Source organism: Nerophis lumbriciformis, linkage group LG07, assembly GCF_033978685.3.
Source record: "Nerophis lumbriciformis linkage group LG07, RoL_Nlum_v2.1, whole genome shotgun sequence".
NCBI lineage: Eukaryota > Metazoa > Chordata > Actinopteri > Syngnathiformes > Syngnathidae > Nerophis > Nerophis lumbriciformis.
In genome coordinates this window covers 39,007,152-39,034,447 of record NC_084554.2, presented here as the reverse complement: position 1 = coordinate 39,034,447, position 27,296 = coordinate 39,007,152, and the positions used below count along the sequence as shown (strand labels likewise).

Sequence of the window (27,296 nt, the reverse complement as noted above, 5' to 3'; positions counted from 1 at the left end):
ATTAGTCAGGTTTGGGACAGGTGTGCTGCTGGTGTAGCCACAGTGTGCACGTCTGATGTTGCTCACATGGGCTCCACTGAATGCTCAGGTTTTTGCGTTTGCTCACACACATGAAAAATTAGAGGGAACATTGCATATAATCAAACCAGTATGATGATTCTATGTGTCTACATTAAAACATTCTTCTTCATACTTCATTAATATATGCTCATTTTAAACTTTCATGTAGAGAGGGAAATCACAACTAAGTCAATTTAGCAAAAGTGTATTTATGAAACAGTTATTAAGCAGTGGCACAAACATTCATGTCATTTCCAAAACAGAAAGTGCACGATTGTCAGAGACATTTTAAAACAAGCTATTAGTGCACTTTTGTGCATGATGTCACTAAGATGACATATCAAAACAACACTAAATTAAAGTGTACTTTTTGTACAGAACGCCACTACAATAGTTTAAAACAAGTAAAGTGCACTTTTGTGCATGATGCATGGGACAGTGATTGACATCCCGGGATGCAGAAGAGAATGCTGCAAGCGGTGACAACTACACATATGATTCTGAATAGTTTTTGGAATGTCTACTAAAATATTAGGAGCAGATATCACTTTATTATCTTCATGAAGGCAGAATTCTTGTATCTGATGATGCAAGTGTTTACATTTACTTAAATTATTAAACTTTTCTCCACAAAACTGAAAAAGTGGCTTCAGGAAAATCAGACGTGTGAGCACTAGAACTGGGTGTAGTGGGGACAAATAGGGCCAATTATTTTCAATGTGTTTTTATTTTTGTACTTGTCTTAATCCTTTTGTATGTGTTTTACCTGCTCAGGGGCCTTGTGGTTAGAGTGTCCGCCCTGAGATCGGTAGGTCGTGAGTTCAATCCCCGGCCGAGTCATACCAAAGACTATAAAAATGGGACCCATTACCTTCCTGCTTGGCACTCAGCATCAAGGGTTGGAATTGGGGGTTAAATCGAGCACGGCCACCGCTGCTGCTCACTGCTCCCCTCACCTCCCAGGGGGTGGAACAAGGGGATGGGTCAAATGCAGAGGTTAATTTCACCACACATAGTGTGTGTGTGACTATCAGTGGTACTTTAACTTTAATTTTTTACACTTTTCTCAACTTTTCTTTAAAAGCCTAACCAGGGACAAGGGTGGCAAATTAGCCTATGGCTATAAGTCATATGTACTTTGACATCGGTTACCTATGTGTAGTGTCGGAGGCAGATATTGACATATATTCTTCATATTTAAGTATTACTTCTTTAATTTCATAATCATATTACAAAACAGCTAGTGTTTTTCTTCCAATTGTGGTCTTTCGGTTGTCTGCAAATACTGTGTGCTAACCTTGAGTGTGGAATGTAAGAAAGAGAGATACTCCTTCTTCTTATCTATTCTTATGTCCAGGTGCGGAGGACAATGGGCATGTGTTTAGGCTGGAAAGACAAGACAACGAGGGTGGGAGGGAGAGAGACTTTATAGAAGAGAAGGTTTCCATTTTTGAGGGAAGACCATCTTAGCTGCGCGATTGAATGTTCGATGCTGGACTGGTCTCAGTATATTTACAAAGCTTTGCAAATATATTACAAAATACCTATTCTGTCTCTGGTGGTTCTTCTACTCAGCTTTAAGTGTCGTAAAGAGCTTGGGAGCGACCAGCGACTTGAATTCCCTGGGAGGAACAACTGGTCCAAACGCAACAGTAGCAATGTTTAATTGTACCGTCCCTGTCAAATAAATACATACATAAATAAAATACAGAATGAACCTAAGCAGAACTTTGTTCTGAATGAAACTCCCTCCCTTAAACGCACACACTTATTATATTCTGCGGCCAGTCATCTCAATCACATGGCGCTAATTAACGATTATGTTAATGCAAAGTGCAATTTCTCTTCCGCGGCGGGCGCCAGAACAGTATCAGTGCCCGAGTCGCTCAGTATCAACAGAACGCCGTCATCAAACATAATTAACATCACGAGCCGCCCACTAAAAAGTAGGTCGGTGCCTGCGTCGCTTCATGTCAGAATACCAGCACTAGTTGTTGTTATATTTGGCTGTAAATACTGTGGGTTTTTTAACACAGCATGAGCATGAAATGGGAGCTCCCTGTGTGACCTGTATAGTGCTGGCTGCGCGGTCGCTGGTGTTGAGATGACATGTGACGGATGGCAGATAGCCGGGAGGCAGGCTGCGCCGTCTGGGCTGCTTCCCCGCTCCTCTGCATCCTCCACATCCCAGCATCCACATCAATCAGACCCGACTAGCGGGGGCTATTCCTGGCTCTCCCCCTCTATACACACACACACACCTATGCGTCTCCCTCCTCCAGCATCTCCTTGCCTGGAGCCAATCGACTTTGGCAGGATGAAGGTGAAGGCATGCACCACCTGTGCTCGCCCCACTTTGACACTTTTGCAACTGCCTCTGCATGCACTTTAAAATGTTGCTAATCACACAACTCGCACACCACTACAGCCAGCGCTATTACTGCTGACGTAGCAGTTTGCTCCTTACCGCTGTTACAACATTGTTTCTGTTGCTACTATGTCGCACACTTATACTTATATATGTATTTTGGTTGCATCTTTTTAAAATAGTTATATTACTAGTACGTCAAATTACTAGTATTTATCAAAATATTAATATACTGCTCGACTTTAAGCTTAAGACTAGAAAAGTTTGATAATGGCTTTTTTGCCGATATCCGATATTCCGATATTGTCCAACTTTTAATTACAGATACCGATATCAACCGATACCGATATATACCGTTGTGGAATTAACACAATATTATGCCTAATTTTGTTGTGATGCCCCGCTGGATGCATTAAACAATGTAACAAGGTTTTCCAAAATAAGAGAACAACTTCAACTCAAGTTATGGAAAAAAGTGCCAACATGGCACTGCCATATTTATTATTTAAGTCACAAAGTGCATTATTTTTTTTTAACATGCCTCAAAACAGCAGCTTGGAATTTGGGACATGATCTCCCTGAGGGGTGTATATTGTAGCGTCCCGGAAGAGTTAGTGCTGCAAGGGGTTCTGGGTATTTGTTCTGTTGTGTTACGGTGCGGATGTTCTCCCGAAATGTGTTTGTCATTCTTGTTTGGTGTGGGTTCACAGTGTGGCGCATATTAGTAACAGTGTTAAAGTTGTTTATACGGCCACCCTCAGTGTGACCTGTATGGCTGTTGATCAAGAATGCCTTGCATTCGCTTGTGAGTGTGTCAAAAGCTGTAGATATTATGTGACTTGGGCCGGCACGCAAAGGCAGTACATCAAGGTTTATTGGCGCTCTGTACTTCTCCCTACGTCCGTGTACACAGCGGCGTTTTAAAAAGTCATAAATTTTACTTTATGAAACCGATACCGATAATTTCCCATATTACATTTTAAAGCATTTATCGGCCGATAATATCGGCAGTCTGATATTATCGGACATCCCTAATACTTGTGTATAACATATGGTAAAAACTTTCTCATACATTCCAAAGGAATGGCGATATTATTGCATCTGTGAAAAATTGATTAATCACACGAGTTAACTTGTCAATAAGGAAGTATTTTAAATATGGTGTTGATATTTTACACTGTCAATAGCACTCTCCATAAATAAATTGAAAAATGTGCACGTAAAACATGTAATTTAAAAAAAAAAATTTTTTGCTGCAGCTGTTGCATTTACTGTACTGTAATAATTTACATGGTAATTGGGATTTGTTAAATACTGTATATATTATATAAAAATATAATATAATATTTCAGTATTTATTATATACTGTATAATGTATAAAAATTAAATTTATGTTATATTTTATATTGCTACTATTGTACATTTTTAGTCTACTTAATTATTATTATTATAGAGGTTTATTTGAAATAGGGACAGATACAAAAACATAGACATCTGAAACAGTTATCCAATGTATGCATCATAGTGTTTGTCGCCAAAGCTAATTTACAACACTTGTCCCCAACAACAACAACACAGATCCACCATCATTAAAATAGGAAAAAAAAATAGAATAAGGCAAAGATGAGTTGATAATAATGATAATAGAAATAATACAGACAAAGTGCAAACTAGATATAAGCCAATAATAATAATAACACAGAAAGTGCAGACTAGATAAAAAAAACAATTAGTAAAAATGAGTAAAAACTAAACATGGGAACACGATTGTTGCTCAACTAGCCATAATTGTGTTTGTTTTTTGAAAGTGACAAGTGCAGGTATACTTTTCAAAGTGTCCGGTAAAGAGTTCCATCGTTGTGGTCCTTTTATTGAACAGGCAGTCTGGGCAAAAGATGTCCTACGAAATGGAACACAACAGTTGCCTTTTGATATTGCTCGGGTGGTAGATCTGGTACCACTTTGCAGTCTTGTAATTGCCTTGCAGAGCAATTGGGGAGCAGAGTTATCCAAGCATTTAAAAAACAGTTTGACTGTGTGTAACAAAATAGAATTGGTAAAACTTAAAATATTGTATTTGGTTAAAATTCGGCAATGTTTATATCGTATACTCTTCTTGTCTAGAACTTTCAAGGTGTGGTTATAAAGACACTCAATGATGACTGGTGTGCCTGGGACCATGTAGTTAAGCCATAAGATATGTGTGAAAGAATCATTGCATTCATAAAAGTAAAAGCACAGCTGAGAGTTAAGCAGTTTCTTATAATCTTAAAACAGCCTAGGTTTGCCTTCAGGGTTTTACACATTTTTTTAATGTGACTTTTAAAATTCAGCTGATAGTCTATGATTATGCCCAAATATTTGACTTCAGGTACTTGTTCAATGAGCTCCTATTTAATTTTTATATTCAGGTTTGTTTGAGGTAGCGTTTTAATGGAGAAGCAGACAGAGTTAGTCTTTTTAGTGTTTAGGGTTAAACAGGATGATGCCAGCTAAGATGCTATTTTGTCTAGTTTAGCATTTAACTTTAATACCTGCATTATCCTTTCCATCCTTACCCCTTACCTCTTTTGAAACCGAGCAACTGTGTGGAACAATTTCCTTTGTGGATCAATAAAGTTTATATAAGTCTAATCCATCATGGATCATCAGTATGTATTCTCAGTTCCATTTCGAAAGTAATGGAAAAAATAGTTTATGAACAGGTCGATGGTTGCCTTGCCACCAATAAACTCATGTACAAATTCCGATCCGGCTTCAGAACTAACCACTCCACTGACACATTCCTTCTCTATCTGACCGACCACATCAAACATGAGGTGGACGCGGGCAAATACTGCGGCATGGTCATGCTGCACCTTCAGAAGTCCTTTGACACCGTTGACCACGCTATACTGTTGGATAAGCTCAGAGCAATCGGATTTGACAAAACCTCATCGAGCTGGATGCAATCTTACTTGGAGGGGAGGGAACAGGTGGTAGAGGTGAAGAGCACCGTGTCCCCCCCCTCTCAGTGAGCTGTGGAGTCCCCCAAGGCAGTATATTGGGGCCTTTACTGTTCCTAGTATACATAAACGACTTATCATCAGCATGCGACTGTGAATTGTTCTTGTTTGCGGATGACTCGGCCCTGCTGGTATCAGACAAGGACAAGTCACAGGTGGAGAAAATCCTCAGTGCTGAACTCTGTAGAACATGCACCTGGCTCGCTGACAACAAGCTATCCATACACTTGGGTAAAACAGAATCCATCCTGTTTGGGTCCCACATCAACCTTAAGAAAGTCAATGACTTCACTATAAAAGTGGGTGACATTGTTATCACCAGGAAGGATGAGGTCACCTACCTAGGTTCCATTCTAGAGGCTAATCTTTCCTGTGATAAAATGGCAACCAAGGTAATCAACGAACGAGATTTCTCTATAGAATCTCCTCTCTGGTCAACAAAAGCACCATGAAGGTTCTGGCGGGAACTCTCGTTCAACCTTTTTTCGATTACGCATGCACCTCCTGGTACCCTAGCACCTCCAAAACCCTCAAATCTAGACTCCAAACATCCTAGAACAAGCTAGTCAGATTACTTCTAGACCTCCACCCCAGATCGCACCTCACTCCTACCTACTTCTCCAAAGTGGGCTAGCTCAGGGTGGCGGACAGAGTAAAACAACTTGCACTGAGCCTGGTCTATAAAATCCGCTACACCTCCCTGATACCGAAGTACATGTCAAACTACTTCCTTAACGTAAATGACCGACATAACCACAACACCAGGGGGAGCTCCACTAACCACGTTAAACCCAGATTCCGATCTAACAAAGGTCTTAACTCATTCTCTTTCTATGCCACATGAATGTAGAATGCACTCCCAACAGGTATAAAAGAAAGAGCATCTCTATCCTCCTTCAAAACCGCACTAAAAGAACACATCCAGACAACTTCAACCCTAAACTAACACCCTCCCCGGATTGTTGTTAATAATCAAATGTAGATACTTTTCTTATGCCTTCTGGTCTCTCTCTCTCTCTCTCTCTCTCTCTCTCTCTATGTCCACTACTTGCTGTACATATCCTACCAAGTCAGACCTACACTGTTTCAATGTCCATTTCTCTGTTCTCAATTGTTGATGACTGATGATAACAACCAAACCTAACCCCCCACCCCCTCCACACCCCGAATTGTAAATAATGTAAATAATTCAATGTATACACCGTCTTATCTTGTGTGATGACTGTATTATGATGATAGTATATATCTGTATCATGAATCAACCGACTTAAACAAGTTGAAAAACTTATTCGGGTGTTACCATTTAGTGGTCAATTGTACGGAATATGTACTGTACTGTGCAACCTACTATTAAAAGTCTCAATCAATCAATCAAAAAAAATCAAAATCGGCATCATAAAACCCTGATTGGAACATCCTTAGTTTAATTGAGTGTTGGTCTCCTTTAGGAAGTTGTCCACCACATTATATTTTGCGAGACTTAAGGCGGACAAATACTTGCTGGACATTCAGTGCGCTGCTAACTGCTAAGCTAGCAGGGTGAAATCTTTGTGTCTGTTCCTGATGAAGGTCCCCCGAGTGCTCCTCTCGGCTGTCACAACGCTTCTTCGTCTTTAGGAAGCTGTCCGTTCAGCGCCCTGCAACTTTTAAAAAACCGAGGAAGAAGTGGTTCGCTCCGTCGTTACCTAGCAACCGCCTCGGTCGTCAGGCTTCTTACTCACCTTCGGGCCGGAGGTCCACAGGAGGAGGTCATAAATAGCAACCCTCTCAAGACGTCTGTGTGACGGTCGCTTCGTTTAGACGGCGGTCAGGTCGCGAGCTCTCAGCGGCGTGTCAAGTGTCAGCCGGAGCGGCACTGCTATTCTCGGCCTCTTCGCCAGGAAGTCCTCCTCCTCCTCCTCATCAGGTTGGGTGAGGAAGGAGATGATAGAGACCACCGCAATGGTAAAAAAAAAAATGGTAAAATGGGTTATACTTGTATAGCGCTTTTCTACCTTCAAGGTACTCAAAGTGCTTTGACAGTATTTCCACATTCACACACACATTCACACACTGATGGCGGGAGCTGCCATGCAAGGCCTTACCACGACCCATCAGGAGCAAGGGTGAAGTGTCTTGCTCAAGGACATAACGAACGTGACTAGGTTGGTAGAAGGTGGGGATTGAACCAGGAACCCTCAGGTTGCTGGCATGGCCACTCTCCCAACTGCGCCACGCCGTCCCGTCCCGTTTCAATGACCCCCTTCCCCTCATTCCCACAGGGAATGAAACTAACGGCTTGTTGTTTAATCATGCAAATTAGGCAGTTCTTAATTTAGAGATTAATTATAGGTTGTAATTTGTCAGTCTGCCCCTGACGCCCCTCGTGTTTTCCTATCAGGGCCGCAATCAAATGGAGGAGACTTTCATTTAACACGGAGAGAAGTTGAATAATTATACCTCACTGACGACGTCTGACCTCTTCTTCTCCACCTGTGCTTTACTTTATTAGTGACTCATTCAAATGACCTTTTTACCGCTTCCTCAAGTCTGATGCTTTTTGTCTCCTCACAGTGTTTGCCGATGCGCGGCCATGGCTTCGTGCTGGACAAGTACAAGTGTGTCTGCAGGACAGGATTCTACCATCCCAGCCGAGTGGCCGTCAGCGGCGTCACCAGTGAGTCGGCTTGTCTGCGTTCTAGATCAAGGGTTTCAAACTGACTTTAGCTCAGGGGCCACATGGAAGAAAGAGTGAATGTGTGTGAATGTGTGTGTGTGTGAATGGGTGAATGTGGAAATAGTGTCAAAGCGCTTTGAGTTCCTTTAAAAAGGTAGAAAAGTGCTATACAAGTACAACCCATTTACCATTTACCAAGTCTATTCCCAAGTGGGCCGGACTGGTAAAATTACGGCATGATAACTTAAAAATAAAGGCAACTTCAGATTGTTTTCTTTGTTTCAAAATAGAACAAACACATTCTGAAAATGTGCAAATCATAATGGGGTTTTTTAACAAGTATATGTTGCGGTTAATATTCTATCTTTTTATTTATTTATTTATTTTTCCCTTCGGTCAGTGGTCAACAAAATAAACAAACAGTTTTACATAAACAAACAGTTGTACATTCATAAATTTAAAATGTTGCAGACCGAAAGGGTTTAGGCCAGTGGTTCTTTACCTTGTTGGAGGTACCGAACCCCACCAGTTTCATATGCGCATTCACCGAACCCTTTTTTAGTGAAAAATAAAATGTTGGGGTTTTTTTTCAAATTCAAGTCAAAGTTATATGTTTTTGGTAACACTTTAGTATGGGGAACATATTCTAAGTAACAAAGACTTTATTTAGATTTATTTGATTAGGGTTAGGGTTATAATAAGGCCATGCCGAATAAGGCATTAATAAGTACTTAATAATGACTAGTTAAGAGCCAATATGTTGCTAATTTGCATGTTAATAAGCAACTAATCAATGGTGAATATGTTCCCCATACTAAAGTGTTACCATGTTTTTTTACTGGTGCACAAAATGAACCGTGCATGAACATCACCTTGTTCAAACAACAAAACCAACACAGTGCATAAACTCACAACAAATTACACACCTGCAAATCAGTGTGACTTCTGCTGTTGCTGTATCCATAATACGTCGATAGGTAGAAGTTTTTATTTACACGATGAGTCGGGTGTGTTTTGACCTGCGCTGAACGCCTGAGCCCGACTCACCGAACCTCGAGGGTTCCATCGAACCCAGGTTAAGAACCACTGGTTTAGGCTGAAGTTGAACATTTATTGCACCTAACCCTATAAACAATGTCAAATACAAGATGAGCTTCCTAAAAATATGAAATTTCCTTTGCACAACATACTATAAATACAACTTGTACATAACATAAACACTGTTCAATTATATACACAGTAAAGACATGTGAAATATCCTTGTGCACGTGTTAGTTAAACCTTTGTACCAATGATATACTATATACAAACAATTATACTTCCATTATTATTTACATCCCACATTTATTTTGTAATTAACATCAATCATAGTATTAACTACTGTGTTGATTCAAGAGTGATATATTTTTCCAAGACATTGCTCTTGAAGTGTTTTTTAAATGTGTGAATGGAACTGGAACATTTTAAGGAATCATCCAAGCTGTTCCACAGTTGAACCCCCCTGACAGAAACACATCTACTTTTTAAGCTCGTTCTTATGTTTGCTTTCTGAAAGACAGCTGAACCTCTGAGGTCATAGGTACTCTCCCTAGGTTTGAACCTCTCCTGTAGACACCCAGGCAGCATGTGGTTATGAGCTTTGTACGTCACAATAGCAGTGTTGAGGTCAACAAGATGGTGCAGTTTTAATGTTTTTAATTTAATAAAGAGAGCATTGGTATGGTCATAATAATTCCGCATAATTTACAATTCTAATGGCTTTCTTTTGAAGTAAGAACATAGAGTTGATGTTTGATTTGTAATTGTTACCCCAGATTTCAACACAATAATTAAGATATGGGAGTACGTTAAGAGCCTTTTGATTTACAGAGTTTTCAATTTTATGTAACATCCAACACCATCTTTGCCTTGAGTATATTTATGTACAGTTTCCAATTCAATTTATCATCTATATAGATTCCCAAAAAAGTTGTTGAATACACCCTTTCTTTCTCCATATCATCAATTCTTATGTGACATTGTATGTTATTTTTCCTATTTCCAAAAATTATGTATTTTATTTTATTTAGGTTGAATGATAGATTATTGGCATCAAACCATTGCTTTAGTATGTGGAGTTCACTCTCTACAGTCTCTAAGAGCTGGCCAAGGTCTTGCCCAGAACAGTACAGACTTGCATCATCAGCAAAGAGAATACAGTTGAGTTTTTTAAAGACTTTACAGATATCATTAATAAACAATAAAAACAATTTTGGTCCCAGTACAGAACCTTGGGGTACTCCATGTGTTATAATCTTTTTATCTGAATCTACATTGTTCATATGCACATACTGTTCTCTGCCACTAAGATTAACTTTTCAACCAATCATGAGCCAGACCTCTGACACCATACCTCTGCATTTTGTTTAAAAGTAATGTGTGTGTTCGATGGTGTCAAAGGCCTTGCTCAGGTCAATAAAAACACCAACAGCAAACTCCTTCTTATTAATTGCAGTGGTTACCTCCTCAACTAATTCCATCACTGCCATGGAAGTAGACCTGTTTGATCGAAAACCATATTGGTGTTCACTTAGCAAGTGATGCTTGTCAATAAAACTGTCTAACCTTGATACAAATAATTTTTCAAGGACTTTTGAAAATTGTGAGTGTAAAGAAATAGGCCTATAGTTGGTGAACTGATGCTCATCTCCACTTTTGAAGACGGGAATAACTTTTGCCGTTTTCATTTTCATTGGAAAGACATAGAAAGACAAGAAATATTACGTATATCAGTGAAGGGAACAGCTATAAAATCAACAATTTCTTTGATCGGAGAAATGTCCAAGTCACAGCAGTCTGTTGACTTCTTGTTTTTCTGAGAATTTACAATTTCTGTGATTTCACTTTCATGAACAGGAGAAATGAAAAACGATTCTAAATTGCTTTGAATGGTTTGTTCATTAAATTTGACCCTGTTTTCGGGTTGTACAATTTAATTTGCTAAATTGGGTCCAACATTCACCGAGATGGTGTTATTTCCTTAGGGCCATTTATAGTTTGGTTATTTTCTATAAAATAGCTTGGATGTTACTTATTTGTCATGTTTTTTTTAATGATACCATTTAAAACTTTCCACATATCCTGGATGCTATTTTTATGTTGTTCTAATAGGTTACAGAAATGTGTTCTTTTGCTGTGCTTTATTATTTGTGTTAAGTTATTTTTGTACGTTTTATATTTGTGTTCAGTTTCTTTGGTTCTGTGCTTTAAATGTTTTCTGTAAAGATATTTTTTCTTTTTGCAGGACTAAAGTATTCCCCTTTTGATCCATGGTTTGTCCTTAACAGTGTTGTCCTTAATGTCATGTTTTTGAATTGGACAGTGCTTATCATACATCCCATCCATCCATCCATTTTCTACCACTTATTCCCTTTTGGGGTCGCGGGGGGCGCTGGAGCCTATCTCAGCTACAATCGGGCGGAAGGCGGGGTACACCCTGGACAAGTCGCCACCTCATCGCAGGGCCAACACAGATAGACAGACAGACAACATTCACACTCACATCCACACACTAGGGCCAATTTAGTGTTGCCAATTAACTTATCCCCAGGTGCATGTCTTTGGAGGTGGGAGGAAGCCGGATTACCCGGAGGGAACCCACGCAGTCACGGGGAGAACATGCAAACTCCACACAGAAAGATCCCGAGCCCGGGATTGAACCCAAGACTACTCAGGACCTTCGTATTGTGAGGCAGATGCACTAACCCCTCTGCCACCGTGAAGCCCTGCTTATCATACAGTTTTATGAAAATGTTAAAAGTTTCATATGCCCCATCCGGGTCTGTGGACGTATAAACCTCCCCCCAGTCTTGAGCACATAACTCAGACTTGAATGCTGCCATAGTTTCCGGTGTTTGGTGTCTGACAAATCTAAATTGAACTGCTTTTTTGGGTTTTTTCTTATCAAAGAAATTGTGGAAAATGCAGAATACAGGTAGATGATCACTTATGTCATTGAGTAGTAGTCCTGCTGTTATTTGATTCTCCGGTTGATTGGTGAAAATGTTATCTATCAGTGTGGCAAAGTCTACTGTTATTCTGGTTGGTTTTGTGATAAGGGAAAATAAATTATTGCTGTACAATCCCGTTATAAAATCTGTTGTTTTGGTACTGTCCATGGGGTTCAGAAGATTAATATTAAAATCACCGCACACAATATGGATCTTGTTTGACTTACTAAACAAATAATCAAATTTTTGAGTGAATGTGTCTAGACATGATCCAGGCGTTCTATAAACACAACTGACCTTTATTTTTTGGGATTGTTCTACTTCAATTTCTACAGTTATACATTCAAATACTCCAGCTAAAGCAGTTGATTTACTATCAATCTTCCAACAGTTTAAATCTCGATTCACAAAAAGTGCTACTCCTCCTCCCCTTTTTCCAACTCTGTAGTGAATAATTCATAACCTTCCAATCTCATTTCACAACACTTGTTCTCATTGAGCCAAGTCTCTGAGGCTGCAACAACACTACATTTTTTGAACTGGCTCAGATATTCTCTAATATTTTCATAGTTTTTATACAAGCTTCGGCTATTAAAATGTATTATAGTAAATGATTTGTCCACATTCCATACTTGCCAACCCTCCCGGATTTTCTGGGAGACTCCCGAAATTCTGCGCCTCTCCCGAAAACCTCCCGGGACAAATTTTCTCCCGAAAATCTCCCGAAATTCAGGCTGACTCAGGTCCGTGCGGACCTGAGTCCGCTAACCCACAATATAAGCAGCATACCTGCCCAATCACGTTATAACTGTAGAATGATGGAGGGCAAGTTCTTGGTTTCTTATGTGGGTTTATTGTTAGGCAGTTTCATTGACGTCCTCCCAGCGCGGCAACAACACACAACAACAGCAGTCACGTTTTTGTCTACCGTAAAGCAGTTCGTCTGCCGCAGATGCTTGGGCATATGAGCGCGGTCTGATGTTTAGTCCCGTGATGATGACATCTTCCATCCTTGTGTACTGCTCCAAGTTTTCAACTCTCCTTTCAAGATCAGTTATTGTTATTTGAGTTTCCTCACTTCTTCTACAAGCTCTGTTAGCTTGCTTAGCTGTTGGGAGACGCTAGCTAAGTGCCCTGACATGAAGTTTAGCGACTTCCGTATTTCCTCTATGTCATTCTCCATCTGTGCGCTCTTCTTTGGAGGATGTCAGGTTCAAACACTGATGACATCTATTAAACAAGACAAGAAGCAAGGAATTAAACAGAGACAGAATTAAATTTAGCTCAATTGAGGAGAAACGCGTAGACACTGTACCATTGAACAGTGTCGTCCCACGCTCTGACGAAAGATTGTACGCCTCCTCTTTTATTTGGATTTTCCCTGGCAACAGCTGTTTCTAAAGGGCCTAGGGTCGTAAACAGCCGCCGCCTTTGATTACAAAACAGTTCAAAGAAAAGGTCGGTTCAAAGAAAAGATCGTAAACAGCCATTGCCCTCGGTCACAAAACAGTTCAAAGAAAAGGTGCCTGGAGGGAGGTCAGGCCATGCCTCCTCTCCGCTTTGTAGATCTCGGGTCAAGACAAAATCTTCCTGTGGATTACCGTATATTTCGGACTATAAGTCGCAGTTTTTTTCATAGTTTGGCCGGGTGGTGCGACTTATACTCCGGAGCGACTTATAGTCCGAAAAATACGGTACAATATATCAAAGAAACCGACACCTTCTTGTCGCTTCCCATCCTACACAGTGGAGTTTTACAAGCCTTTTGATTGGTAAGATCAAAGACAGCTTTTGTCTGCTTGCCGGGAACTCATTGAAACACAAAGTTTTGTGATAACTTAGATACAATTATTCTGACAGAGGAGGCATGACAAAAAGTGCGTCGATGCATCCCACGCCTTTCTTTTGTATTTTGACAGAGTAGATTAGATAATAGTTACTTAATGTTGTCGCAATTTACGGGAGCGCCGCCATGGATGTGAAGGAAGAAGACAAAGAAAAGACAAAGATTATAGTCCAGGAAACCAATGAAGAAGGTCAGAGTGTAGAGGCTGCACCAGGTGACACACCACAACAAAATGCCATTCATTCATTTTCAAATCTTCATTTGTCGTTATTTATATTTTCTGAATAAATGATGTGATAATGTAATCAGTCAAAAATGTAACTTAAAACATTTGTATGCACATACAAAACGTAACACCTTTAGTATATCAGTATGCTCAATTAAATTATGGAATGGATTAAGCAAAGAAATCAAACAATGTACTAGAGTTGTATGGTATGCCGGTATTGGTATAGTACTGCGATACTAATGAATCATATTCGGTACTATACTGCCTCTAAAGAGTACCGGTCGCCCCCACCATTTTTTGTGGTCCCCTTTATTTAGAAAAGTATCAAAGTACCGAAAAACATCGAAATACATTTTGGTACCGGTACCAAAATATTGGTATCGGGACAACACTACAATGTACTAATATGATCCAATTCAAGAAACTCTTCAAACGTAATGTGTTTACAAAGTACAAAGAAGAAGAACCATGATAAACATTCAGAATTTATTCCATCCATTCATTCATTTTATAGATAATCTTATTTATCTCACCATATGAAATATAACTTACTTCACTAATTATTATTTATTTATTTATTTTTAATGTTATAACTTATGGAGTGCATTGTGCAGTGCTCCACGCCAAGAGCAAAAAAAACAATCTGAAGTTGTCTTTTTTTTTTTTTTTTTTAATGCCATGATTTTAATAGTCCGGCCCGGGTGTGCACAGATTTTCCTCCATGCGGCCCCTGAGCCAAAAAGAAGTTTGACACCCATGACTTAGACACTTTTGGGTCCCCAGAAACTTTAACCTTTACCAACATTGAGGGAAGGCGTTACAAAAATACATTGCATTGGTTGTGAAATTGAAAAATACCAAAATGGCCCCCTGAGAGCTTTAATTTTTCAGTGTGGCCCTCAGTGGAAAACGTTTAGACACGCCTGCTAAATATCTTTGTGGTGTTTTACAGAAATGAGCCATATAAAATGAATAGACCAAAAACATGACATGTACGAAAATATAATCTTATGATTCAAAATCAATCAATTAGAGGTTAAACTAGAGTCCCAAGTGGTGCTTGAATCCTAATCCTTGGTCTCAGTAAGACATTTTGACCTCACAAATGGACAAAAATCCTCCACAGTCATGCTTCAAGATCTCGTGGAAAGTCTTCCGGGAAAAAAGGAAGAGTTCCCTAGTGCCCCAACGCATTAGCAAGTCCAAGATGGGAGTTACTTTCCTTTGTGCCTTAAGCCTGCACCATCTTATTGCATCTAGTTTCTACCCCAAAACTGTTTGTGCCGTGCACGGAAATAAGGGAGAAAAAATAACTCCAAGAGCAGGTTAGCTGTGATGTGTGCGTGTGCGTGTGCGAGTGTGTGTGTGTGTGCGTGTGTGTGTGTGTGTGTGTGTGTGTGTATGTGGAGAGAACAATAAGAGAGAGGAGCGCCAAGCCTGTTAGCCAGCCGCAGTCTGGCCCACCATGGGGCCAATAGCAAGTGTGTTCATCCACACGGGGACATCTTTTTGTCTCCCAGCGTTTGTCCACTGTGTGTGTGTGTGTGTGTGTGTGTGTGTGTGTGTGTGTGTGTGTGTGTGTGTGTGTGTGTGTGTGTGTGTGTTCTTGTATTTCTACCCTTCTTGAGACATCAACAAGGAAAAGTACCTTCCATATGAGGCTCGTTGAACAAGTTAGGACATAAATCATAGTCCCAATACGGAAAACCATTGCATCTAATAGAGAATGTCTCATTTGCACCCCTGGTGGGGAAATCTATCAAAATTAGGGTGGGGATTTAGGAGGGATTTTTCAAATTGAAAAAAAAGTGCTCCCCCTCTGGTCAACATATGAAATAACAAGTGTGTGTAATATATTGAAGTGCTCCCCCTCTGGTCAACATTTGTAATAAGTGTGTGTAAGAAATTGAAATGCGCCCCCTTTGGCCAAAATTAATTAAAAAAATAAAATAAATATGTATATAGAGACATACTGTAATAGCTTGAAGTAAATAATGAAGATTAAAAACCAATTACAAACAAAAAATTTAAAAAATTTAAAAAATTAACTCAAAGCAGTCTTTTTCTCACAATGTGTCGATTTTTTTGTTATACAGTTGGGAACAATTTCTCATATTCTTTCTGTTCCTGTAATATTGCAATATTTTCTCGTAAAATTATTACTTTTTTAATGTAAAATTATTACTTTTTAATGCAAAATGGTGACATTTGTCTGACTTTTATCACAATATTGCCAATTTTTTTGTTGTCCTTGTAAAATAGTGACATTTTTTGGAGTAAAATTATGACTTTTCTCATCATTTTGCCAAGTAAAATTCCGATTGTTATTATAATATTGCCCAAATTTGAAAAGTTTTCTTATGAAATTGTGACTTTTGTCGAATAAGATTACGACTCTTTTCATAAAATTGCCAACATTTTAAGCTTTTATTGTAAAATGGCGACTGTTATCGAGTAAAATTCCAACTTTTATCATAATATTGCACAAACGTTCAGTTTTTCTTGTAAAATTTTGACTTGCATTGAGTAAAATGACGACTTTTATTATAATACTGCCAAAATTTGAAGATTTTCTTGTGAAATGTTGACCTTTTTCTTGTGAAATTCCAACAAATTTTTCACAACAACCTTTTTTATGTTTGCATAGTATATGTATATTATTAATGTTGTAAATACAAATCTTTATTTATCTAGAAAGGGTGGTCCTAAAGAGGTAGGCAAGAAGTTCTCAAGAAGGTAACAAATACAAGAATGTGCGTGTGTGTGTGTCTGTCTGTGTGTGTGTGTGTGTGTGTGTGTGTGTGTGTGTGTGTGTGTGTGTGTGTGTGTGTGTGCGTGTGTGCGTGTGTGCGTGTGTGCGTGTGTGTGTGTGTGTGTGTAGGAGACTTAGGCGTGTTGAAGCGTCCTCACGCTGAGCTGCAAGAAGATGAAAAGGACTCATTGCCACGCCACTAGGAGACTCTTTGAAGGGCTCAGTCATACTGTAGCTTTCAATGCTTCTTTTTCAGGACAAAATCCCCGCAAATCTCAGAGACAATGTTTCTTTTCTGGGGAAATCCTCCTGCAATGCACTATATTGATAAACATTTGTTATCTTTCCAACCATGTGGATGTCTTCCGGGGATTTCTGCACAGGTAGAGGGGTGCGGGGTTTGGTGGTAGCGGGGGTGTATATTGTAGCGTACCGGAAGAGTTAGTGCTGCAAGTGGTTCTGGGTATTTGTTCTGTTGTGTTTATGTTGTGTTACGGTGCGGATATTCTCCCGAAATGTGTTTGTCATTCTTGTTTGGTGTGGGTTCACAGTGTGGCGCATATTTGTAACAGTGTTAAAGTTGTTTATACTGCCACCCTCAGTGTGACCTGTATGGCTGTTGTTCAAGTATGCTTGCATTCACTTATGTGTGTGTGTAAAAGCTGCAAATATTATGTGACTGGGCTAACACGCTGATTGTATGGAGGAAAAGCGGACGTGACGACAGGTTGTAGAGGACGCTAAAGGCAGTGCCTTTAAGGCACGCCCTCAATAATGTTGTCCGGGGGGAAATCGGGAGAATGGTTGCCCTGCGAGATTTTCGGGAGGGGCACTGACATTCGGGAGTCTCCCGGGAAAATCGGGAGGTTGAAACCGATACCGATAATTTCCGATATTACATTTTAAAGCATTTATTGGCCGATAATATCGGCAGGCCGATATTATTGGACATCTCTAATTTTAAAGTGTCTTACATATTTTGCTCCTTAGTTAATGTTTCTGATAAAATTAAATGTATTTCTTTAATACAATCAATTTATTATTGATTATTTTTATTTTTTTTAATTTCAGGCAAATTGATGCACTTTAAATGTGTTATGTTACGGACTAAAACACAATGTTAATACAGTTATTTGTTGAAAGTTGACTTATATGTATTTCTTTATTTTTGTTTCGTTAATGTTAATATGGGTACAATGTTATGCAGAGGTGTACTTATAACACTTTTATAGACAAATCACCTCACCTCAAAATGTTTTTTTTCTGCCTAGCGGGAGCGAAAACGAAAATAATTCAGACACAAAAGTAGTCATTTAAATAATTTACTTGAGAGTAAGTATTCAGTGAAATGACTACTTAAGTACTGAGTCACTGGTAGTAAGTTGTAACTTTAAAAAAAAATTTGTCGCAATATTTTTGTCACTATATTTTAGATTGTGCGTGTTAGAGAGAGAGAAACAACTACACCATGTACTACATAATATGATCATTTTACAGTCACTTATGACATTTTGTTAGGGCTAATGTTAGCATTTGCGCGGCTAAAACATAAAAAAATCCATCTCCAACTTACCCCAACATGTTTTCTCTCGTTGGAAGTGGAATTATTGCAGGCTGAAATGTGAACTTTTCTTACTGACTTTTTCCGCCTATGTAAGTAGACATTGAAGAGCTCTGCTGCCTTGTATGACATCATGTCACTTTGGGTCGTGGTTAGTGCCTTGCATGGCAGCTCCCTCTACCAGTGTGTGAATGTGTGTGTGTGAATGGATGAATGTGGAAATAGTGTCAAAACGCTTTGAGTACCTTGAAGGTAGAAAAGTATAACCCATTACCATTTGCTGGAACAATTATTTTTAACAAATCAGACGTATGTGTTTTTGCAAGCAGTAATCAATACATTATGAATAAATATAATGATGATATACAGTACAGGCCAAAAGTTATTCTTTATTTTCATGACTATCTACATTGTAGATTGTCACTGAAGGCATCAAAGCTATGACACCTGTGAAGTGAAAACCCTTACAGGTGACTACCTCTTGAAGCTCATCGAGAGAATGCCAAGAGTGTGCAAAATAATGTAATCGGAGCAAAGGGTGGCTATCTTGAAGAAACTACAATATAAAACATGTTTTCAGTTATTTCACCTTTTTTTTTGTTAAGTACATAACTCCACATTTGTTTATTCATAGTTTTAATGCCTTCAGTGACAATCTACAATGTAAATAGTCATGAAAATAAAGAAAATCCATTGAATGAGGAGAAGGTGTGTCCAAACTTTTGGCCTGTATTGTAAATAAATGTAGCAATTCAAATGAAACTCAATGTAACAGAGTAAAATTATTGGGTGGGGGGGGGTTCCACAAAAATACTCAAGAAAAAGTAAAACTTAGGTTGTTTATAAAATTACTGTGATTACCGTATTTTTCGGACTATAAGTCGCAGTTTTTTTTATAGTTTGGCCGGGGGTGCGACTTATACTCAGGAGCGACTTATGTGTGAAATTATTAACACATTACCGTAAAATATCAAATAATATGATTTAGCTCATTCACGTAAGAGACTAGACGTATAAGATTTCATGGGATTTAGCGATTAGGAGTGACAGATTGTTTGGTAAACGTATAGCATGTTCTATATGTTATAGTTATTTGAATGACTCTTACCATAATATGTTACGTTAACATACCAGGCACGTTCTCAGTTGGTTATTTATGCCTCATATAACGTACACTTATTTAGCCTGTTGTTCACTATTCTTTATTTATTTTAAATTGCCTTTCAAATGTCTATTCTTGGTGTTGGCTTTTATCAAATAAATGTCCCCCAAAAATGCGACTTATATGTTTTTTTCCTTCTTTATTATGCATTTTTGGCAGGTGCGACTTATACTCCGAAAAATACGGTAGTAATTGAAGAGCTCAGTGGCCTTGTGGTTAGAGTGTCCGCCCTGAGACTGGGAGGTTGTGAGTTCAAACCCCGAGTCATACCAAAGACTACAAAAAAGTGGCACCCATTGTCTCTCTGCTTGGCACTCAGCATCAATGGTTGGAATTGGGGGTTAAATCACCAAATGATACCCGAGCTCGGCCAGCGTTGCTGCTCACTGCTCCCCTCACCTCCCAGGGGGTGAACAAGGGGATGGGTCAAATGCAGAGGACATATTTCACCACACCTAGTGTGCGTGTGTGTGTGTGACAATCATTGCTACTTTAACTTTAGTACAATTTATCCAAAAAGTTACATCGACGTCCCATTGGGGTTGTGAGTTTTTCCTTGCCCTTATGTGGGCTCTGTATCGCTTGTGCAGCCCTTTGAGACACTTGTGATTTAGGGCTATATAAATAAACATTGATTGATTGGTGAATTAAGTTGAATGCCGTCTTGTTTTACCAGTAATGTCTACTTGAGCCTGTTTTTTAATCACCAAACACGGATACAAAAAAAAAAAAAATGTTCCTCGCTTTTTTGCTCATCAATGGAGGTCGTTTTCATGATGAAATGAAGGGCTTCGCTACACATCTTAAAATACAGCCCGGAGCTCTTCCAAGCATCCGACATTCCGCTACAGACGTGAGAGTTGTAAGTTTGATCATATAGCGTCTATGCCAGGGGTCGGCAACCCCCGGCTCTAGAGCCGCATGCGGCTCTTTAGCGCCGCCCTAGTGGCTCTCTGGAACTTTTTCAAAAATGTATGAAAAATAGAAAAAGATGAGGGGGAAAAAATATATTTTTTGTTTTAATATGGTTTCTGTAGGAGGACAACCATGACACAAACCTCCCTAATTGTTATAAAGCACACTGTTTATATTACACATGCTTCACTGATTCGAGTATTTGGGGAGCGCCGTTTTGTCCTACTAATTTTGGCGGTCCTTGAACTCACCGTAGTTTGTTTACATGTATAACTTTCTCCGACTTTCTAGGACGTGTTTTATGCCACTTCTTTTTCTGTCTCATTTTGTCCACCAAACTTTTAACGTTGTGCATGAAAGGTGAGTTTTGTTGATGTTATTGACTTGTCTGGAGTGCTAATCAGACATATTTGGTCACTGTATGACTGCAAGCTAATCGATGCTAACATGCTATTTAGGCTAGCTATATGATATACTGCATCATTATGCCTCATTTGTAGCTATATTTGAGGTCATTTAGTTTCCTTTAAGTCCTCTTAATTCAATTTATATCTCATGACACACTATCTGTATGTAATATGGCTTTTAATTTTTTGCGGCTCCAGACAGATTTGTTTTTGTATTTTTGGTCCAATATGGCTCTTTCAACATTTTGGGTTGCCGACCCCTCTATGCCAACCTAGAATCAGAATCAGAAGAGTTTTTATTGCCATTGTTTGAGAACGGGTTCACAAACTAGGAATTTTACTTGGCGCAACATAAAACACATATAACACAGAATGATATGTTCGCACTGTAGCGCTCATAGCAATGTTGCTAACGTGCGTGTCCTCCCCTGTTGTTGTTGTTGTCCATTGTTAGCTTCAGCCTCAGCGCCTTCGGTCTCTTGTCTCTGCTTCCAGTCTTTACAGAAAAGTCCACTTGTCTCAGTACTTATGGACTTAGTGGTGTAGTGTACTTAAGCGGCGTGACCCACTCTTTAATTCGTTTCTGATCCCCCGCTCATGTCCGTCCTCACGCCGTCCCCCGTGTCCTTGTGGAGATGAAAGTGTCTGGCCGTGAGTCATCATCTCGCTGTCATATGCGGATCGACGGCACGCGTGTTGGCTCTACGTGTTCACACATATAGATGGTGTTGACACAACCTTGATGAGGCCATGCGGGGTCAGAGTGGAATCATTTTATTTTTATCTACTCAGGAACAGTGTAGTTCTTCATATGGCAACCTTTCGATGCATACTTTAAAGTAGAGATGTCCGATAATGGCTTTTTTGCCGAAATCCTATATTCCGATATTGTCCAACTCTGTATTAATACATTAATTACCGATTCCGATATCAACCGATACCGATGTATACAGTCGTGGAATTAACACATTATTATGCCTAATTTTGTTGTGATGCCCCGCTGGATGCATTAAACCAGTGGTCCCCAACCACCGGGCCGCGGCCCGATACCGGTCCGTGGATCGATAGTTACCGGGCCGCACAAGAAATTTAAAAAAATTAAATTAAATAAAAAACTTTTTTTTTTTTTTTTATTATTAAAGGGGAACATTATCACAATTTCAGAATGGTTAAAACCATTAAAAATCAGTTCCCAGTGGCTTATTATATTTTTCGAAGTTTTTTTCAAAATTTTACCCATCACGCAATATCCTTAAAAAAAAGCTTCAAAGTGCCTGATTTTAACCATCCGTCCATTTTCCTGTGACGTCACATAGTGAAGCCAACACAAACAAACATGGCGGAAAGAACAGCAAGCTATAGCGACATTAGCTCGGATTAAGACTCGGATTTCAGCGGTTTAAGCGATTCAACAGATTACGCATGTATTGAAACGGATGGTTGTAGTGTGGAGGCAGGTAGCGAAAATGAAATTGAAGAAGAAACTGAAGCTATTGAGCCATATCGGTTTGAACCGTATGCAAGCAAAACCGACGAAAACGACACGACAGCCAGCGACACGGGAGAAAGCGAGGACGAATTCGGCGATCGCCTTCTAACTAACGATTGGTATGTGTTTGTTTGGCATTAAAGGAAAGTAACAACTATGAACTAGGTTTACAGCATATGAAATACATTTGGCAACAACATGCACTTTGAGAGTGCAGACAGCCCAATGTTCATCAATTAATATATTCTGTAGACATACCCTCATGTCAGCAGGCCAGGGAAGCTAGGGTCGATATTCTTCTCTTGACGGTGTGAGCCAAGACATCCAGGGGGTTTAGCTCGCTCGTCTGCGGGAACAAACTGCCGCCATTGCTTGCCGTGCTAGCGAGGTCCTTTGTCCCTGAATTGCTCAGACACTCCGGCAGATTCAATGGGGGTCTGGCGGCAGATTTCTTTGACTTTATCGTTGGAAATGCATCTGCTTTGAGTGTCGCAGGATATCCACACATTCTTGCCATCTCTGTCGTAGCATAGCTTTCGTCGGTAAAGTGTGCGGAACAAACGTTCAATTTCTTGCCACTTTCGCAGCTTTGGGCCACTGGTGCAACTTGAATCCGTCCCTGTTCGTGTTGTTACACCCTCCGACAACACACCGACGAGGCATGATGTCTCCAAGGTACGGAAAACAGTCGAAAAAACGGAAAATAACTAAACTGATTTGACTTGGTGTTTGAGAAAATGGCGGATTTCTTCCCGATGTGACGTCATCGCTCCGAGAGCGAATATTAGAAAGGCGTTTAATTCGCCAAAATTCACCCATTTAGGGTTCGGAAATCGGTTAAAAAAATATATGGTCTTTTTTCTGCAACATCAAGGTATATATTGACGCTTACATAGGTCTGGTGATAATGTTCCCCTTTAAATCAACATAAAAAACACAAGATACACTTACAATTAGTGCACCAACCCAAAAAACCTCCCTCCCCCATTTACACTCATTCACACTCATTCACACAAAAGGGTTGTTTCTTTCTGTTATTAATATTTCTGGTTCCTACATTATATATCAATATAGATCAATACAGTCTGCAGGGATACAGTCCGTAAGCACACATGATTGTATTTTTTTATGACCAAAAAAACTCCCCTCCCCCACCCGGTCCGTGGGACAAATTTTCAAGCGTTGACCGGTCCGCAGTTACAAAAAGGTTGGAGACCACTGCATTAAACAATGTAACAAGGTTTTCCAAAATAAATCAACTCAAGTTATGGGAAAAAAATACCAACATGGCACTGCCATATTTATTATTGAAGTCACAAAGTGCATTATTTTTTTTTTAACATGCCTCAAAACAGCAGCTTGGAATTTGGGACATGCATGAGGAGGTTGAGGTGGGCGGGGTTGAGATGGGGGGTGGAGGGGGGTAGCGGGGGTGTATATTGTATAATTCGGTGCACCCTATGATCCGGAAAATACGGTAATGTAAAATTAAAAGGAAAATAACACTGTTAACATGCGCTGAACTCAAATAACCATTTTTGAGAACAATCAAGAAAAATGACCTGCAGGCTGAAAATGTCTCATAGGCCACATTTTGAGGCCCCTTTAGAGTGTATTTTTGTGTCCTTGACTTTCTCTCAGTGCTGCTGTCTCTAAATGTTTGTCCATTTGAGTTAAGTAAGAGGTTTCTTGGACTTGTTCTTCCACATCAAACTCATCTAAGCACCAAGAGATGAATAATTAAGATGGAGTGACGACCAAGTCCACGTCAGTCTGTCCATGTTTGCATCTGATGCTAACTAACAGTGTCCTCCACAGGGGCGGGGCCAAAGGGGACGGTGCCAGACAGCGGGCCCAATGCGGACGAGGCGTCCTCCAGCGACTGCCTGCCGTGTCAGCCCGGCTGCGCCTTCTGCAAGGACGACACGCCGTGCGTAGCGCGTGAGGACGACGCCCTGCGCTTAGCCGTGCTCTCCTTCCAGTCCCTGTGCATGCTGGTGGTCTTCATAAGCATGGTGCTCGTCTACCACTTCCGCAGGAACAAGGTAACCGGAGTTAGTCACACGTTCGATTCCCCCTCGCGGTGAATACATGTAGGCAGTCACAATGAAGCTTTGAAATCATATCAAACAGCATCAGGACCTTGGACAGCGACCAGCGTGAGCGCGCGCTGATCGAGTGTGGGTGTAGTTCTTTGTAAAAAGGAAACCGTTTTTATCTCAATAATAGGCCCTCTCATGATTCACACTTCCAGGTATACACGCCACACGCCTCGCCACTTAACCTTAAGGCGCTGAGGAAGTCATTGTTGCTCCTTTTAGATTTCACTTTGATCACCACAACATCTAGCTCATATTTCTTCATATTCATTTCTACACAACGTTGGTAATGTTTATTTATTTTTTCATTTTTTGATGTGTTTTGCTTGTTTTCGTAATTTAGTGCCGTAAATGTTATGTTTACCGGAGGGAGTTGATGGCACAGACACAAGGGGGCAGTAAAGCTCTATGCTTTATTATATATATAGACAATATATATATAATAATCAAACAATACTAACAAATAACTATAGAGTGGAGGGTGTGACAAAATCCTAGAGTGTGTGTGAGGCTATGTGTGTGGTTAGCTGTAAGTGTGTTACCAAGTGTTGTGTTGAGCGAGAGGAGGGACAAAGCAGGAAGGCAGTCCGTGTTCATGCAAGAGGTCGAGATCCAAAGGAGGCAGTCCAGAATCCACAGAGGAACAACTGAGGATCACAACAGGGAAACTCGGGAACGAACTGCGGGAGGACAACACGGACATCAGACACGGAGGGGAAATACAGAGAGGGAGAGAGAGAGCATAAAGCTGGAGTCGGCTTACGGTACACCATAGAGCATGGGTGTCAAACTCTGGCCCGCGTAATTACACTTGGCCCTTGAGTCGATATCAAATTAACACTAGAGCTGGCCCGCCGATTATATTCAGCAGCCGTGCCACGGTAACACCGCATTCACCGCTAATTCTCATACTTGTCAACCCTCCCGGGAGACTCTCAAACTTCAGTGCCCCCCCAAAAATCGTCACGTCCGCTTTTCACCCAGTCTAGCGAATGCTGGCCCAGTCACATAATATGTGAGGCTTCAGCACGCACACACACCCCGCCCCCCCAACCCTGGCCACCTCAACCGACGCACGCGGGGGGGGGGGGGGGGGGGTTGGTGGTAGCGGGGGTGTATATTGCAGCCCGGAAGAGTTAGGGCTGCATGGGATTCTGGGTATTTGTTTTGTTGTGTTTATGTTGTGTTACGGTGCGGATGTTCTCCCGAAATGTGTTTGTCGTTCTTGTTTGGTGTGGATTCACAGTGTGGCGCATATTTCTAACAGTGTTAAAGTTATTTATACAGGCACCGTCAGTGTAACCTGTATTGCTGTTTGCCAAGTATGCATTGCAGCTGCCGGGGAAAAGCGGGTTCGAGCCCGCACCGTGACAGTAAAGACGCCAAAGAAACACAAATACGATCATTATTAAATACAATCAGACCTGCTCAGTGGCCTAGTGGTTAGAGTGTCCGCCCTGAAATTGGTAGGTCATGAGTTCATGAGTGTGTGTGCGTGCTTAAGTCGCACATATTTTATGATCGGGCCGGCACGTTGTTGAAATGGATGAAAAGCAGACGTGACGACAGCTCTTGGAGGACGATAAATGCAGTGCCTTTAAAGCACGCCCCCAAGACTGTGGTCCGGGTGGACTACGAGGTATAATGACTGATGAACAACTTCGTTCGATAATGAAGGTTGCCTCAGCTCAAAGCCTGAGCCCCGACATTAATGAACTCGCCTCCAAGAAAAGATGCCATGTATCTGGCTTGGGCACATCAGATTAGATCAGTGTGTTGCAAACTGAGCAGTTTAAAGTCCTGAATGGTTGGTTTATTCATTGTTATTTTATTTTCTAATTTATTAGCCTGTGGAAAAAGTTAATGTTGATATTTACCTCAAAAGGCTGCAAATAGAAAAGATGCATTCAATTTTTATTTAAATTGTATTTGATATGCCATTGATATTTTTTAATTATTATTATTATTATTTGAAACCCGATTTTGCATATCACTATAAAGTTATATAAGCCTTGCTTGTTCAATATTCAATGCAAAACTTGTTTGGGTCCCTATTAAAAGGCTAATTTGTTCAACCTTGGCCCGCGGCTTTGTTCAGTTTTAAATTTTGGCCCACTCTGTAATTGAGTTTGACACCCCTGCCATAGAGGATTAAGTTCCCGCGAGGATCCTAGGGTCCACTGGTCCTTATACCGCTCGCCCTCATCAGTCCCAGGTGTGCAGATTGCTGATCGCCCACGGAGGTGCTGGCAGACCCAGCTGCCGGGGAAAAGCGGGTTCGAGCCCGCACCGTGACAGTAAAGACGCCAAAGAAACACAAATACGATCATTATTAAATACAATCAGACCTTCTCAGTGGCCTAGTGGTTAGAGTATCCGCCCTTAAATTGGTAGGTCATGAGTTCAAATCCCGGCCGAGTCATACCAAAAATGGGACCCATTACCTCCCTGCTTGGTACTCAGCATCAAGGGTTGGAATTGGGGGTTAAATCATCAAAAAGGATTCCCGAGCACAGGCACCGCTGCTGCTCACTGCTCCCCTCACCTCCCAGGGGGTGAGGGTGATGGGTCAAATGCAGAGGATAATCTCACCACACCTAGTGTGTGTGTGACAATCATTGGTACTTTAACATTATTATTAAGGATCTGCCAACCGATCGTCCACCAATCAGTATCAGACGATTTTCGTGAAAAAGTACGTGGAAAAATGCTGATCACAAACACCGATCCCCTCTGACTGACACTGAATTAATTTTTA

General features: G+C 40.4%; 1 protein-coding gene across 2 annotated transcripts in view; it reads left to right on the top strand.

Annotated features, from left to right (window-relative positions):
• Positions 1-27,296, top strand: part of gpr158a (G protein-coupled receptor 158a) — a 161,712-nt gene that overhangs the window by 72,700 nt on the left and 61,716 nt on the right. For both annotated transcript variants that reach the window (XM_061965143.2, XM_061965144.2), the window contains exons 3-4: positions 7,987-8,089; positions 24,258-24,484. In XM_061965143.2, coding sequence (XP_061821127.1) covers positions 7,987-8,089; positions 24,258-24,484 — 330 coding nt within the window. The remainder of the gene's footprint in view (positions 1-7,986; positions 8,090-24,257; positions 24,485-27,296) is intronic.